Genomic DNA, 16,586 nt, shown 5'->3' with positions numbered 1-16,586 from the left:
TAAGTCCTCCAGTCCCTTAATGTAGAAGCTGCTAAATCTTGTGTTATCTTGACTGAGTTTCCACAATACGTGAATTGTTTCTTCTGGCTGCTTGCAATATCTTCTCCTTGACCTGGGAACTCTAGAATTTGGCTACAATATTCCTAGGAATTTTCCTTTGGGGATCTCTTTCAGGAGGTGATCGGTGGATTCTTTCCATTTTTATTTTACCCTCTGGTTCTAGAATATCAGGGCAGTTGTCCTTGATAATTTCTTGAAAGATGATGCCTAGATTTTTTTTTCCATCATGGCTTTCAGATAGTCCAATAATTTTTAAATGATCTCTCTTGGATCTGTTTTCCAGGTCAGTTGTTTTTCCAATGAGATATTTCACTTCTATTTTTTTTTCATTCTTTTGGTTTTGTTGTATACTATCTTCATTTCTCATAAATTCACTAGCTTCCATTTGCTTCATTCTAATTTTTAAGGAACTATTTTTTTCCTTTTTTGGACTTCCTTTTGGAAGCTTTTGGACTTCCTTTTCCATTTGGATAATTCTGCTTTGTAAGGCACTCTTCTCCTCCTTGACTTTTTGGACCTCTTTTGCCATTTGGGTTAGGCTATTTTTTAAGATATTATTTTCTTCAGTATTTTTTTTGGGCCTCCTTTATCAAGCTGTTGACTTGTTTTTCATGATTTTCTTGCATCACTCTAATTTCTCTTCCCAGTTTTTCCTCTACTTCTCTTACTTGCTTCTCAGAATCCTTTTTGAGCTTTTCCATGGCCTGGGACTGATTCATATTTTCCTTGGAGGCTTTGGATATGGAAACTTTGACTTTGTTGTCTTCTTCTGATTGTATGTTTTGATCTTCTTTGTCACCAAAGAAAGATTCTATGGTCTGACATTTTTTTTGTGCAGTTTGCTCATGTTTCTATCCAATTACTTGAGTTTTAAACTCTTTGTTAAGGTAGTGGTGTGCTCCCAGTGTGGAGAATGTACTGTCTCAAGCTTCGGGGGTTTTGTGCAGATGTTTTCAGAGATACTTCTAGGGACCTGTAAATTTTCAGTTCTTCCAAAGTGGAGTGATCAAGGGTGAGATGTTGACTCTTTTCTTGGCCTGTGCTCTAGTCTATGAGTGATTACAAGCACTCTTTTCTGCTTTGGAACTGTGCAGAGAATTTTCTCTTAACTGCTACTGTAAGTTGTACCATGCCCGAGCTCCTTCTCGCCCAAGGACCGCCACCCAGAATTGTGACCCAGATCCAAGCATGGGCAAAGGAAGAGATTCTTGACTCAGCAGCAGCAAAGAGATCCTTGAAAAGGATCCACTCACTCCCTCTCCACTCAGTTCAGAACCATGGTTTCCCTCTTTACCATATTTCAACTAATTTAGGAGACTTGGAACTGAAAAACCTTCTCGAGTTTGAGCTCCTGGATGAAGTGAGATGGGAAGATGCCTTGGGGACTGGGGACACCAAATATTTTCCTTCTAAAATAGCTGTATGATTGTAGTGATCAAAGATAACACAGACATTGTGCTTGCACTAATGCAGGCACCTTAGGGAAGGCTGTTGTAGATGGGACACTTTGGAGAAAAAAGACGGGATGGGCAAAGCAACCTTGAAGCCAACCTCACCTTTATTCTCTAGCTTTGTTCTGCTTCCTGAGGGCACAGACAAGATGAGGAGGAGGAGCTAGGAGACATTGAAGTGGGAAGGGAAAGGGGAAATAAAGAGAAGGCTAGATTCCCTGGAAAACATTATTCAGGAACTAATGTCAAACTAAATGTATATTCTGGACCTGCCTGGGCAATATGTCTGGCTCTGAGCTCTATTCCCTGTGATGCATGGAAGGAAAACTCTGACCCATTCTATTTTCCAATTCTAGGGTGACTCTGGTGGCCCTGTGGTCTGTAATGGAGAACTCCAAGGAATTGTCTCCTGGGGTTATGGCTGTGCCCTTAAAAACAAACCTGGTGTCTACACCAAAGTCTGCAACTATGTGAGTTGGATTGAGGAGACCATTGCAAAAAATTAAGCTGCGTCCTCCACGGCCCCTTTGCTCTGATCTAATCCTCTTGCAACTACAAAAAATGGAGAGCACTACTGCTATTAACCACAAGTGGAGACATTGGATCTAAATAAAGGCTTTCATGTTTTGTGTTGCATCTTGTCTCATTCCAGTCCTTGACTCTAGCATACCTACTTTTTTCTGATACTGATAGGTTGGGTAAGCATAGAGCTTACTCTAACATTCTACACCTTTTGGAACCCTCTCTAATGAAGAAGAGTGGCCATCTTCTACTTTCAATCACTATCCTGACAGCATTCCTTAGTAATCTCTCTTGAAATCCCCCTCTAAACATTCACCTGATATCCTTATTGTCTATGGGCCAAGAGTTCCAGAAGCAGCCACTGCCCCTGGGCTGCAGCGGGACTGGGGCTGGCACTGAGCTTCTCTCTCACTGTGGTCACAGACCTTTCCTATTGACCTTCTAAGTTGTCTTTGGCATTTATAGGTTGAGAAATCTGGAAATAGCCACAGCTGCCTGTGATTTAGTCCCTGAGGCCTGCTTCAGGTTCTCTGAGGTCTGGGCTTTGCCTGCATGGCCCACACTGAACTGTGCTCCTCTCCCATCCTGGCACAGTAGACCTTTCCAATCAACCATCCAGGTTGTCTTGGGCTGGAAATTTGCTTTACTCTGTCTTTTTCTCGGTTCTGCTACCGTAGAATTTGTTTAGAGCCAATGAGGAGAAAAATGCCCTAAAAAGCAAAATTGGCCAAATGGAAAAGGAAGTCCAAAAGATTACTGAAGAAAATACTTCCTTAAAAATTAGAATAGAATAATTGGAAGATAGTGACTTTATGAGAAATCACAACACAGTAGAACAAATCCAAAAGAATGAAAAATTTAAAAAAACCAATGTGAAATATCTCATTGGAACAACAACTGACCTGGAAAATAGATCCAGGAGAGGAATTTAAAAATTATTGGACTATCTGAAAGCCATGATCAAAAAAAGAGCCTAGACATCATGTTTTAAGAAATTATCAAGGAAAACTGCCCTGATATAGTAGAACTAGAGGGCAAAATAGAAATGGAAAGAATCCACAGATCTCCTGTTGAAAGAGATCCCCAAAGGAAAACTCCTAGGAATATTATAGCCAAATTCCAGAGTTCCCAGGTCAAGGAGAAAATATTACAAGCTGCCAGAAGGAAACAGTTCAAGTACTGTGGAAACATAATCAGGATAACACAAGATTTAGCAGCTTCTACATTAAGGTATTGCAAGGCATGGAATATAATATTCTGGAGGGCAAAGGAGATAGGATTATAACCAAGAATCCCCTACCCAGCAAAACTGAGTATAATCCTTCAGGGGAAAAAATGGTCATTCAGTGAAATAAATAGCTTTCAAGCATTCTTGATGAAAAGACCAGAGCTGAATAGAAAATTTGACTTTCAAATACAGGACTCAAGTGGAACATGAAGAGGTAAACAAGAAAGAGAAATCATAAGAGACTTATTAAGATTGAACTGTTTACATTGCATGGAAAGATGACATTTATAACTCATGAGACCTTTGTCAGTATCAGGGTAGTTGGAGGAAAAAGATTATATTTATGTATATGTAGATAGATAGATAGAGGGCACAGGGTGAGGTGAAGATTAAGGGGTCATATCTGGAGAATAAAATTAAGGGATGAGAGAGGATTACACTGGGAGAAGAAGAAAGGGAGAGGTAGAATGGGGTAAATTATCTCACAAAAAAAAACCACAGAAAAGAAAAGTCTCTTACAGTGGAAGGGGAAACGGGGGAAGTTGAGAGGGAATGAGTGACTCTTATTCTCATAGGATTTTGCTTAAGGAGAGAATAACATACACATTCAATTGGATATGGAAATCTGTCTTACCCTACAGGAAAATAGGGGGAGAAGGGGACAAGAGAACAGGGGGATAATAGGAGGGCAGATTGGGAAAGGGGTTAATCAGAAGTAAATACTTCTGAGAATGGACAAGGTCAAAAGAAAGAATAGAATACATGGGAGGGTAGGATAGGATTAAGGGAAATAGAGTTCATTTTTCACATGTCTGCTATGGACGTGTTTTGCATAACTGCACATGTACAACCTATATTGAGTTGATTGCCTTTTCAGTGAGGGTGGGTGGGGAGCGAGGAAGGCAGAAAAATTGAAACCTAAAGTTTTAAAAACATATATTTTCTAAAAAATGTTTTCACAAGCTACTGGGAAATAAGAAATATGGGAAATGGGGTACAGAAGTCTGTCCTGCCCTACAGGAAAATAGAAGGGGAAGGGGGTAAGAAAAGGGGAAAGAGATAGAAGAGAGGACAGACTAGGGGAAGGGATATTCAGAATGCATGCCATCTTGGGGTGGGGGGAGGGGGGAGATGGAGTGAAAATTTGGAACTCAAAAACTTGTGGAAGTGAATGTTGAAAACTAAAAATAAACAAATTTATCTTAAAAAAAACCTAGAAACCCTTGATTGTACAAATATCTATTTTTACGTAATGATAGTTCACAAGTTGCTTTGCAAACTTTATTGTGCTAAATAAATGTGACTCATCTGCTCTCTCAAAAAAAACACAACAATAATCTGATTAGAGTGTATGAGATTCCTTCCCATTACTACCTCAATTTCTTGTATATGAAACTATGAACTTCTTTTGCATGAAGTTTTCTTTTTAAAAAGTATGAAAATTTAAAAAGATAACAAAATTATTGTTCTTGTATATCTCTTTTGAGCCTCTTTTGCTGTCCTCTGTGTATTTTAAAATGTTTTATTAATAGTCTTTCCCTCATATTTCTTTCAGATGAATTGCTATCGAGCCACAACTCCCCAATGTTGTACTTGTAAAATTTAATTTTAAACCAATGTTTAGGAATTTAAATTTATCTCTACTGCAATGTTCACTATTCCATTGTCCTATGTAAATATCATTGTTCTAGTCCCTTAAGAAATATTTTGGATTCTGATGGTCTCATGCAATGTATCAGGTACATGTCATTTGAAAAATTGTCAGCTTGCCAATTTGCATCTCTATCCACCACTGTTAAAAATCTCACTACATAATACCAGGAGTGAGCAGCTGCCATCAGAGTTGACACACATCCATGAATGACTAGCCTTTTGGAATGATTGGTCATTCAGCCAGCTCTGATTTTGTCTAATCCTGCTTGTCTCCATCTTGGTTACAAGAACAGTATGAGAAACCGTGATGTATACGGGACATTTTAAAAGAGACTTGGAGAGTATGGAGAGAAGAACAGTGAACAGCCCACGAAGGCTTTTGGCTCCATAGTCTTCTGATCAAAAGTAGGTGAGATTCATTTTCCTTGCCCGTGAAGAAGCCATCACTTACTTTAGGCATATGAAGGAAGAAAGGGAGTGAGGGCTCCCTAAAGTGATTTATCTCCCATTCTCCTTGTGATCTTGAAATCTAGGTCCTGTCAAAGTGGTTCAGCTGAAATGCTTCTGGGCACACGTGTGTGTGTGTGTGTGTGTGTGTGTGTGTGTGTAGGGTGGAGAGAGTTGAGATTTCACTAACTGCCCAGAAGCTGTTCCAATGCTCAAGAATGCTCTTTTTATACCTGTTTCCTTTAAAATTCAATAAATGTTCTTTAATCTACACAGGGTGTCTTAAAAGTCTTTCAGTCTTATCTTTGTGACTCCATTTGGGGTTTTCTTGGCAAAGATACTGGAGTGGTTTGCCATTTCTTTCTCCAGCCCATTTTATAGATGAGAAAACTAAGACAAATAGGGTGAAGTGACTTGCTCAGGGTCATACAACTAATAAGTATCTGAGGTCAGACTTGAACTCAGGAAGAGGAGTCTTCCTGACTCCAAGTGCTGTACTCTATCCACTATACCACCTACCTGCCCTTGTCTCAAAAGTCTTAGTGCAGTTTTAAGCTTTTAAAAAGTTTAAATAAGAAAGGAAATCCTTTCAGGGTCATGCTCATGTGGGGAAAACATTTCATATTCTGTGGGAGGGGACTCAAGTCTTCGATAACTTATGAATTATTGTTGGTAATTAATCATAACATTAGCATAGATAGAAGTCCAGGGGAGGCAGTAGCTGGAAAGATTAGGGGATATGGGGATGACAGTTCTCCTTGCTCATATACCCAGGGAGTGAGCTGGTTTAGGTTTGAGGTTGCCAGTGATGATCATACTTTCAGACTAACTTAATCTGATAGGTGTCAGAATAGAGTTCAGATATTGGAGTGCAGATCTTATTTGGGTTTAGGATTAGTGATTTAATTGGTACAGTGAACTGCTGATGAGCAAACTCCCTCTTCCAAGGCAAATTGACACCTTCTTTGCAGCTTGCAGTATTACAGTTGTAGGAGGGTACAGAGGTGTTAATTGTCCCAGGTTACATGGCTAACGTGTTGAAGTCAGGACTTGAATCCAGATCGTTGTGGTTTCTCAGCCAGCCACATATTCAACACACAATGTTGCCTTTCACAGATATTGTACTCTGAGTAATTACTTGGCCACAGATTTTTTAGTGCTAACGTAAAACAATTTGTTCTGTGTGTGCGGTCACAATTCCTTTATATAGAACTTCAAAGTTTAGAGAGATTGCTAAGGAATTGTGTCAGAATAGTGATTGAAAGTAGAAGATGGACACTCTTCTTCATTGGAGAGGGTTCCAAAAAGTGTAGAATGTTAGAGTAAGCTCTATGCTTACCCAACCTATCAGTATCAGAAAAAAGTAGGTATGCTAGAGTCAAGGACTGGAATGAGACAAGATGCAACACAAAACATGAAAGCCTTTATTTAGATCCAATGTCTCCACTTGTGGTTAATAGCAGTAGTGCTCTCCATTTTTTGTAGTTGCAAGAGGATTAGATCAGAGCAAAGGGGCCGTGGAGGACGCAGCTTAATTTTTTGCAATGGTCTCCTCAATCCAACTCACATAGTTGCAGACTTTGGTGTAGACACCAGGTTTGTTTTTAAGGGCACAGCCATAACCCCAGGAGACAATTCCTTGGAGTTCTCCATTACAGACCACAGGGCCACCAGAGTCACCCTAGAATTGGAAAATAGAATGGGTCAGAGTTTTCCTTCCATGCATCACAGGGAATAGAGCTCAGAGCCAGACATATTGCCCAGGCAGGTCCAGAATATACATTTAGTTTGACATTAGTTCCTGAATAATGTTTTCCAGGGAATCTAGCCTTCTCTTTATTTCCCCTTTCCCTTCCCACTTCAATGTCTCCTAGCTCCTCCTCCTCATCTTGTCTGTGCCCCTAGGAAGCAGAACAAAGCTGGAGAATATAGGTGAGGTTGGCTTCAAGGTTACTTTGCCCATCCCATCTTTTTTCTCCAAAGTGTCCCATCCACAACAGCCCTCCCTAAAGTGCCTGCATTAGTGCAAGCACAATGTCTGTGTTATCTTTGATCACTACAATCATACAGCTATTTTAGAAGGAAAATATTTGGTGTCCCCAGTCCCCAAGGCATCTTCCCATCTCACTTCATCCAGGAGCTCAAACTCGAGAAGGTTTTTCAGTTCCAAGTCTCCTAGATTAGTTGAAATATGGGAAAGAGGGAAACCGTGGCTCTGAACTGAGTGGAGAGGGAGTGAGTGGAACAGAAACTGACCTGGCAGGAATCCTTTCCACCCTCTAGATAGCCCACGCAGATCATGTTGCTGGTGATCTGTCCAGGGTAGGCACTACTGCAGCTGCTGTCAGAAAGCACGGGAGCCACCAAACACTGAAGCAGATCTGGGTAGTCAGCTGTTTGGAACAAAGATGACCAAGATGGTATGTTCTCTGTGGTGTCCTTGGAAAGCCTTCAACTGACAGGTTTTCTCTGCCTTCTCTGGCACTTTTTAAGATCTTTCAATGTGAGAAAATGACTGATTCAACCTTGACTGTTGCTGGTCTCGGATCATATGGGCATGAGCAACAAGGAGTTTGATAGGTTCTGGTAACCCTAAAACCCTTAATGGTACCAGCTCCGGGCAAAGGTTATGGCCCTAAGAAGACAGCATCATTTAAGTTCCTACCTCCCCCCTCCATGTCTAGGACCAATCAGTCGAATATCAAGGGAACTCTTTAACCCTCCTCCTGGTATCCTTGCTCTTGCTAACGTTCATCCTTGCATGGTACCACCCTAAATCTTTTCCACCTTTCTGGCTCTTCTATCTAGCCCTCATGCAATTCACTGCAACCCAGTAGGTAATCCTGGAAGTGGCAGGTATTTATGTGTGGAGGCAGGGAGGTAAGAGTTGGACTTTTTGACCTCTAATGCTCTTTTCGTGCTCCATGAGTCACTCACCTCCAGAACTCACAGTGTTGCCCCAGCCAGAGATGAGACATGAAGTGCCAGCAGCAGCACAGGCTTGGGGTAGAGAGACGGTAGACACTGCAGAGTTGAGTGTGGCAGCTGTTTCCAGCTTAATCAACATGATGTCATTGTTGAGGCTGTTAGAATTGTAGTTCGGGTGGCGGATGATTTTAGCTGAGTTAATGAACTGCTCACTGCCTTCAAGGACCTCAATGTTGTACTCTCCCAGCCTCACCTGGATTTGGCTGGATGGACAAAGAAGAGCCCTTAAGCAATCTGATTCCCAGATTTTTCCTTCTATATCTCACCACAGTCAGGTAACCACTTCCTCTCCATTCAAATTGATCCCATTCTCTCTCTTTTCCATATGTCAACTACATTCCTTTCATTGCTTATTCCTGCCAGTGTAAGTCACATTTAGCCAGGTAGTTCTCCTGTCAAATATAGTGGAAGTATTACCACCTCTTTCCCTAGGGGAAGTCCTGCCCTCACACTTTCCTTCCCCAAACAGTTACCCAGTCAGAATGCTTAACCAAGGGGGTGTGCATCAGGAATATGTAGGCAAGGAGAGGGGAGAGGGGAGAGAGGAGAGGGGGGGGGCAGGGGAGAGACAAAGAGAGGCAGGGAGAGGGGAGAGAGAGAGAGAGAGAGCCCTGAAAATTACCAACCAAGGATGCATCACTCTTCTAAATTCTCCTGATCCACCCTCTTTTCCATAGAGACTTTAATATGTGAGTTGAGAATGGGGGCTAGGGTATTATCTTTATATTCAGCTTTCTATTCCTCTCCCCACCAAACACACATAATTGACTAAAACCCTACATGAATAATCTCCTGGGAAATACTAAGGATTTAACATTTGTTTTTTATTTAAGCTGAGAGCCAAGCAGGGCGGATCAAGGAGGCAATTATAATTGTTTTGTTTTTCTCTTTCATATGGGCAACTTCATGTGCCTCTACTGCCCCAAGACTTTGAGATTCTTATAGGTAGATGATGCATTTTCTTTCCTCCTTTGACCTTTACCTCTCAGGCACACATGTAGGCACACCCGCACTCATGCACACACACACACAAACACACACACACACACACACACACACACACACACATTCCATTGATAGCTACTTTAGCTTTGGAAAACAAGTACCCTTGAATAAACCCCCCACTTTACCTACCTATCCTACCTGAAGATTCTTTGGAGATTTCCCAGCCCTGAATGGAATTTGTGGGCTTGGCCTTAGCACTGAGCTTGCCCTAGATGTGAGTATTAGTTACTTACGACTTATAGCAATGAGCAGCTGATACCACCCACTGTGCACTGATGAGAGAACCACCACAGAAATGGTAGCCAGAGTTTAGAGACACCTGGTAGGGGACTGAGTAAGCATCACACGTGTAGCCTCCAACAATCTTGTCATCATCATCACCAGTGGGGTAAGCAACTAGGGAAGGAAAGAGATAGGAATTTCCAGTTCAACAGGACCTCCTGAAATTTCAGCTCTTCCAGAAAGTCTTCAATATTGATCAGAGAAAAACTGACAACATTTCTTTTCCCTTAGAGAAGTAGCATAGTATAGTGGAAAGAACATTGACTTTGTAACCAGAAGACCCAGTTTCACATCTGATGCTTTTACCCTGTATGACCAAGGTCAAGTCACTTTATATTCCTGGGCCCCAGTTTCCCAATTTGCAATATTAGAGGCTCTGTGATACCTTTTAGACTTTAAATCTGTGATCCATACATGATTTCAACAAGTCAGTCTCTTGCCTACTGTCCATAAGCACTTTTACTCACCTATTTATTTAATACTCACAAGCATTATACCACGTTCATGACCTAAAGAACTAACTCATCATTCATGTTCATCATTTTGCCAAGACCCACTGAAGCAGAGCCATGTGGATATGTAACAGATCCATGACCCTTCCTGAATAAAGGGACTTGGTAGACAGATTTATCTTTTGGAAGACCTCAGCATAGAAGCCATGCAAATGAGTTCTTGATAAAAACCTTTTCTGAAAAAGATGACAGGTGTCTAAGGAGACATTATGATTTCTCCTTTGATAAACTATACTCTATACATATACCCCTGCTACCTATTCTTAAAGGTCAGTTCAAGTTGGAGTCTTTACCAAGTATTCTACAGAGGCTACGTTCATCTCCTGCTTTGGTACAGCAGCAATAGCTTGAGTCACATGAGTTGCCTTTTAGTCACATTCTGTCTTCCAATCTTTCCTTTTATTTCCCTGGATTAGTGTTGTTTCTTCAGTTAGATTATCACTTTTGAAGGCAAAGATTTTGAATAACTCATTTTTTTCCTTGCAGTATCAAGGACAATGAGAAAACTCAATAAGCATTGTTGATTGGACAAGAGAAACTTACCAGCAGCCCCTAAGAGGGTAAGGAAGATGATGACCTTCATGGTTGTCCTAGGGATCTAGACAAGAAAATGGAATCCAGGGTTTTCAACCATTACTATTTATCCCTTCAGAGTTGGCAAGACTTCCAGAGAACCAGAAGAGTGACTCAATGGAAAATTTAGAAATCCAAATTTAGAATTTCATTTTCCCTAGTTTGGAAGATAATCAAACATTGAAATTATTTGATAACCCTTTTCTCTATTGCTGAGAAAGTTCCAGGAATATCTACCTGGGTCAGGTTTCCTCACATAGCAGAAAATTCAGATTAGGTCACAAAGTAGAGCCCCAGGTGTCCTTCATCCCATACAAAACTGCTAACAATTTGACCACCTCAATCCTTTACCTTTGATTCTAAGTGGTCCTATGATCCATATGCCCTCTTTAATGAACCTCTCCCACACTATCTTCAATTATATGCATCTGAGCATAGGCTCTATTTGGTGTGATATTATGGATCTATGCCTATAATTTATGTATGTATACATATTTCCAACTTAAGAGCCATGGGATTTTGTCAATATGGATATTTGTTCTAGAGACTGGAACTCTATGATAATTTAATACGGAAATGCTAACAACTTATCTGGATTTTTAGCAGTACATTGGATAAAATATCTCATTTTTTTTCTGTGTATGTATGGAAAAAGGAGTTACATGATCTAGATAACACTATATTTAAATTGCTTTAGAAGTGAGAGAATAGCTAAACTCAAAGAATAGTCAGTAATGGTTCATTGTCAATTTAGAAAGAGGTCATCAGTGGAGTGGTCAAAGAATCTGTGCTTGGCCATGTGTTATTTAATTTTTTTTTATTAATGACTTAGATAGAAACATCAATTACATGCATATAAAATCTGCAGAGAAGACAGAACTGAGGAGGATCTTTAACACTGGATGATGCAGTTAATAATTTTGACAAGCTCAAACATTGGCTGAATCAAAGTTTCATAATTAGGTTAAAACACATTACTACAAAGGTACCAAAGGAATAGAGTACAGAAGTTAGACGGAAGTCTGCAGGAAGAGGACCTAGAGGTTTAAGTTTAGTGAATGAGTCAACAGTATGATATTCCAGCCAGAAAAGCAAACCAAATGAAATCAGAAGAAACAAAGCAAAACAAAATAACAACAAGAAACCACTCAATCTTACCTTCCATTTAGAAAGACATAGCTTCTATGCATATGAAAATGACTTTTCTCTTATATTGTGTCCTGATCAGACCACAGCTAGAGTACTGCAGCCAGTTCTGGGCACCAGAGCTTATCTTTCAGTCCTTGTTACATGAAGATTGCTTGAAAGAAATGGTAATGTTTAGCCCAGAGAAGAAGACATGGGGAACATGAGAGCTGTCTTCAAGTATTTAAAGGGTTGTTATGTGGAAAATTGGATTAAACTTGTGCTTGTTCTCAGAAAGCAAAATTAGAAAAAGTAGAGAGAAGTTGCAAAAAAGGTAAATTTTGGATTGGTGTGCTTAGGATAGTAACCAACTTCATGATTTCTTTTAATTTCATTTATATGTGACAGGACATCAACTGCCCACTGGTGGGTAAGGAACTCTCCAAATTTCCTTTACTGGTCCCCTGGAGAATTTAGCTTCTCCCATTACTAAAGGAGGGGAAGAGAGAGAATTAGCTACAAGATAGAAAGTCACATGAGATGGGAAGTGGAGGAAGCAGCAGAAATAGGTGCAAGCAGGCATAGGGGCTGCTACCACCGTAGCATCATCCTTACAGCTTAGAACAACTCTGTTTAGGGCAAGCTAAATTGGAAAAACCAAGAGAAAGGCTGTTGCTTCCTCTACTTTACCAGGCTTGAGAGTGGGTGGCTGGTAGAAGCCTTTCCAGAGACTTGGGATGGAGAAATGGAAGATGAGGAGAGGAGAAAGAAAGAGTAGTTGCAACAGAAGTAGTTGCGGACCTAGAGCAATGAGGTTGCCAGAACCAGAGTCAGGGACCAAGAAGCGTATCAGGGCAGATAGGAGTCTTGCTGAATTCACCCTTATGGGAAGATCCAAGTTAGCAATTCTGTTTTCCTTTTCCCTTGTCCTTCCTTAGAAGGGCATATGTTGTATATACCCATATTTATGTCTAATGTTAGCCATCTCTAGGACTGGGTGGAGGGGAAGAAAAGAAAAAAAGGTTAAAAAGGCAAACTTACACAATAACTTTATCATATATTTAAAGGGACTAGCATGGGGGTGGGGAACCTCTGGCCTCGAGACCACATGTGGCCTTCTAGGTCCTTGGGTGCGGCCTTTTGACTGAGTCCAAGTTTTATAGAACAAATCCTTCTATTAAAGGTATTCATTATGTGAAATTTGGATTGAGTGAAAGGGCCACACTTGAGGACCTAGAGGGCTACATGTGTCCCTAAGGCTGCAGGTTCCCCACCCCTGAAATAGCATGTTGTACATAATATATTTGCAGTTTCATGTACAACTAATCATTTTTTTAAATTATTATTATACTGCGTTACTGAAATTCTTGTTTTATTCCATCAATTAAAAATGAAATAAATAAAAATTTTCAAATGGGCATATATTTGTTCCAGAGCTTTTCTCTATTTCTTTATTGTTTATGCAATCACACATATATGTATACGTGTGTGTGTGTGTGTGTTTGTGTGTGTATGCCAATAAACGTTTAAGAAGTACCAACTATATGCCAGGTACATTATTATATGCCCTATGTAGCCAAATGCTGGGGATACAAAAAGAGGCAAAAAACTATCCTCTAGTAGCTTATTTTCTAATGTACATAAACATGTATATGCACACATACATATACACATATGTGGTGTATATTTGTGCATGTGTGTGTGTATACACACACATGCACACGCATATGCCATATTCCTTAGTGCTTAGTACTTAGTACCTGACACACGGTAGGCACTTAATAAATTTTTATTGACTAACTCATTATTCTGCCTTCAGTAATACAAGGTTACGTTTAGCTATTTTTGCATTATCCTTACATGTAGAAGATGCTAAATCTTATGTTATCTTGACTGTGGCTCCATGATATTTGAATTGTTTCTTTCTGGCTGCTTAGAACATTTTTGCTTTAACATAGGAACTCTGGAATTTGACTATGATATTCTATGGAGTTTGCATTTCAGAAGCTCTTTCGGGAAGTGATTGATGGTTTTTCAATTTTTATTTTGGGGCAGTTTTCCTTGATAATTTCTTGAAATATAATGTCTAGGCTCTTTCTTTGCTAATGGCTATCAGATAATCCAATAATTCTTAATTTATCTCTCCTGGATCTATTTTCCAGATCAGTTGTTTTTCACACTTTCTTCTATGTTTTTTTCATTCTTTTGATTTTGTTTTATTGTTTCTTGATGTCTCATGGATTCATTAGCTTCTACTTGGCTAATTCTAATTTTTAAGGAATTATTTTCTTCTGGAGATTTTTTTAAACCTCTTTTTCCATTTGGTTAAAATTTTGTTTTTTTAAGGAGTTCTTTTCTTTAGTAAATTTTTATACCTCATTTTTCATTTGGCCTATTTTGCTTCTTAAGGAGGTGTTTTCTTCAGTGAATTTTTGTGTCCCCTTTATCATTAGGCCAATTCTGCTTTTTGAGGTTTTATTTTCCTCTGTATTTTTTGTGCCTCTCTCACCAAGCTGTCCTCTCTTCATAATTTTCTTGCATCACTCTCATTTATTTTTCAATATTTTTTCCTCTATCACTCTTAACTCTTTATTTAACTCTTCCAGGAATTTTTGTTGGCTTGGGTACCATTAGCATTTTTCTTTGAAGCTTTCTTTGTAACTGTTTCCACATTGTTGTTTTCTTCTGAGTTTATTTCCTGCTCTTTTCTGCCACTGTAGTGGCTTCTTATGGTCAAGTTCTTTGTTGTTGTTTGCTCATTTTTCCAGCCCTTTTATTTTTTATTTTTTGTACTTTGAGCTTTTTGTTAAAGTTGGGATCTACTTACCTGGGGATAGGAAGACACTGTCTGAAGCTTCAGGCTTTTTTATACTACTCTTTTCAGAGCTTGTTCTGAGAATCTGCAAGGTGGTGTGATACTGGGTTAGGTGTGGTCACTGCTTTCCGGGTATGTGCTCTAAAAGATGGGATATTTTAAAAATATTGCTTAATGGTACAAAATATTTTTGCTGTCATTAAAGTATTAATACTTTTAGAGAGCAATATAATTGATTATACTTCATTATTTTTGAGAATCTTCCTTAAGTACTTTGAGATAATTATTCAAAGGTGTTTTTATAAATTCCACTTATTCTGACATTCGGTTATTGACTATCGTAACTCAAATAAAGATACCTATAATGGGAAATTGTTGCATTTCAATATTTTAAGCAAATGGGTTCAAAACCTAGTGAAATTTTTCCTTTGAAAGATTTTTAAATAGGTTACTCATTTTTGTTTCAAGGTTCTTTAAACATACAGATATGATGCCAGGGAGATCCATTTGAGTAGCAGACTGTGGTTCATTTGCCTGTCCTCTCCTTTCTCCACTTGGGGAGTGATGGTTCCTGCTCCTAAATAGAATCCTCTATTTGTCCTAAGACTGTTTGTTGTCAGGGACCCTACATTCATTACACTTAATATATATTGGTTGAATTAAATTGAATAGTGGAGAGAATTCTGGAATTGAATCAACAGACCATGGTGCAAAATCCTGTCTCTGATATTTACTAGCTATATCTTTTAGGACAAGTCATGTAACCTCCTTAAGTCTCATTTCCCTCTTATATAAAGTAAGGATTATAGTACCTGCATTATGAATCTTAAAGCACCCTGTAAGCTTAAAAGTTCTATCAAAATAGGGGGTGATTATTCTTAATTATTTGGATACAGCAATCATGTCTCTCCTGAATTATTCCTTCTCGAAGTTAAAAAAAAATTGCATTCTTTTAATCTCTTCTTTTATGGAATGGTTTCAAATCCACTCACTTATGGTCACCTTCCAGCAAGTATGCTTCCGTTCATCAATATTTGTTTTTGACAAATCTGTATTTGTCCTTTCTACTTCCCAGGCAGTAGAAGAGGTCCCTTTTGGAAACTACATGTGTGCCTGGTTTAAGAATGGCCTTGGATACAAATAAATACTTTCCGAGATGTAATGAAAATGTTTAGGTACACACTGGGCCAGGAACATTTTATGTCTTATCTCTATTCTTACTTTCCCTTGGTTCCTTCGCATTTTCTCTCCAGTTCCCTAAGCCGGAATCTTTGGCTTACTTTGCTGATGTCCTTGCCCCCCCAATAGTACCCAAAGAACATTTGGTATTTGCCATCTTTCACTTTCGTTAACAAGTATGTGTCAAGGGAGGTTGGGTAGGTGGTGGTAGAGGAGGGTATAATGCTTTGACGCAGGAGCAATTTCAATGTTTAAAAAACAATTTTTATTAAGAGTCAGAGGTAGACTAAACAAAGCAATGAAATACGAATAATAATAGAAACTACTTTTCACAATGATAGAACACTTTTACATGCATTATTTTGTTTGATTCTTAACTATGATTCTATTAGGGAACTAGGGAATATCTTGTTATCTTTATATTACAGATGAAGAAACTGAGGCTCAGTGTGGTTAAGTGACTTGTTGAGGCTCATATACTTATTAAGTGGCTAACGAAGGATTTGAATTCAGATCTTCCTGACTGCTAGTTTAGTGCCTCTACATTGTGCTGCCTCTAAAAAGAGCTGTCTTTCCCACACTGGGAGTCAAACCTGGGCTTCCTGAATGAATATCACTTATTCTAATAATTAGATCATGTGGGAACAACAAGAAAATTACTGGTTAGGACAAAAAAATGAGTCCTTAATATCTTCTTACTGATCATTGCTTCCTTTCTAAATATACATAAACTAAACTGTTGTAGA

General features: G+C 39.1%; 1 protein-coding gene across 1 annotated transcript; it reads right to left on the bottom strand.

The window, feature by feature from the left end:
* Positions 1-6,800: 6,800 nt before the first annotated feature.
* On the bottom strand, positions 6,801-10,741 carry LOC110216251 (trypsin-like). Its single transcript, XM_020998059.2, has 5 exons — positions 10,692-10,741; positions 9,588-9,750; positions 8,299-8,552; positions 7,618-7,754; positions 6,801-7,042 (listed from the first exon to the last, which is right to left on the bottom strand). Exons 1-5 carry the CDS (start codon positions 10,729-10,731, stop codon positions 6,893-6,895), a joined length of 744 nt encoding a protein of 247 aa, XP_020853718.1. The 5' UTR covers positions 10,732-10,741; the 3' UTR covers positions 6,801-6,892.
* Positions 10,742-16,586: the final 5,845 nt, after the last annotated feature.

The sequence above is a fragment of the Phascolarctos cinereus genome, unplaced genomic scaffold (assembly GCF_003287225.1).
Source record: "Phascolarctos cinereus isolate Bilbo 61053 unplaced genomic scaffold, phaCin_HiC Scaffold_1;HRSCAF=81, whole genome shotgun sequence".
NCBI classification, from domain to species: domain Eukaryota; kingdom Metazoa; phylum Chordata; class Mammalia; order Diprotodontia; family Phascolarctidae; genus Phascolarctos; species Phascolarctos cinereus.
The sequence above is the reverse complement of the archived record's forward strand: the minus strand, read 5'-3'. Positions and strand labels throughout refer to the sequence as shown.

What these genes read in the sequence shown, in the direction of transcription:
- LOC110216251 (XM_020998059.2), bottom strand. Translation starts at nt 10,731, where the DNA reads ATGAAGGTCATCATCTTCCTTACCCTCTTAGGGGCTGCTG. An exon ending in TACCCTCTTAGGGGCTGCTG is followed by an intron (nt 9,751 to 10,691) that starts GTAAGTTTCTCT and finishes TTCCTTCCCTAG; the next exon opens with TTGCTTACCCCACTGGTGAT. An exon ending in GTGGAAAGGATTCCTGCCAG is followed by an intron (nt 7,043 to 7,617) that starts GTCAGTTTCTGT and finishes TTCCAATTCTAG; the next exon opens with GGTGACTCTGGTGGCCCTGT.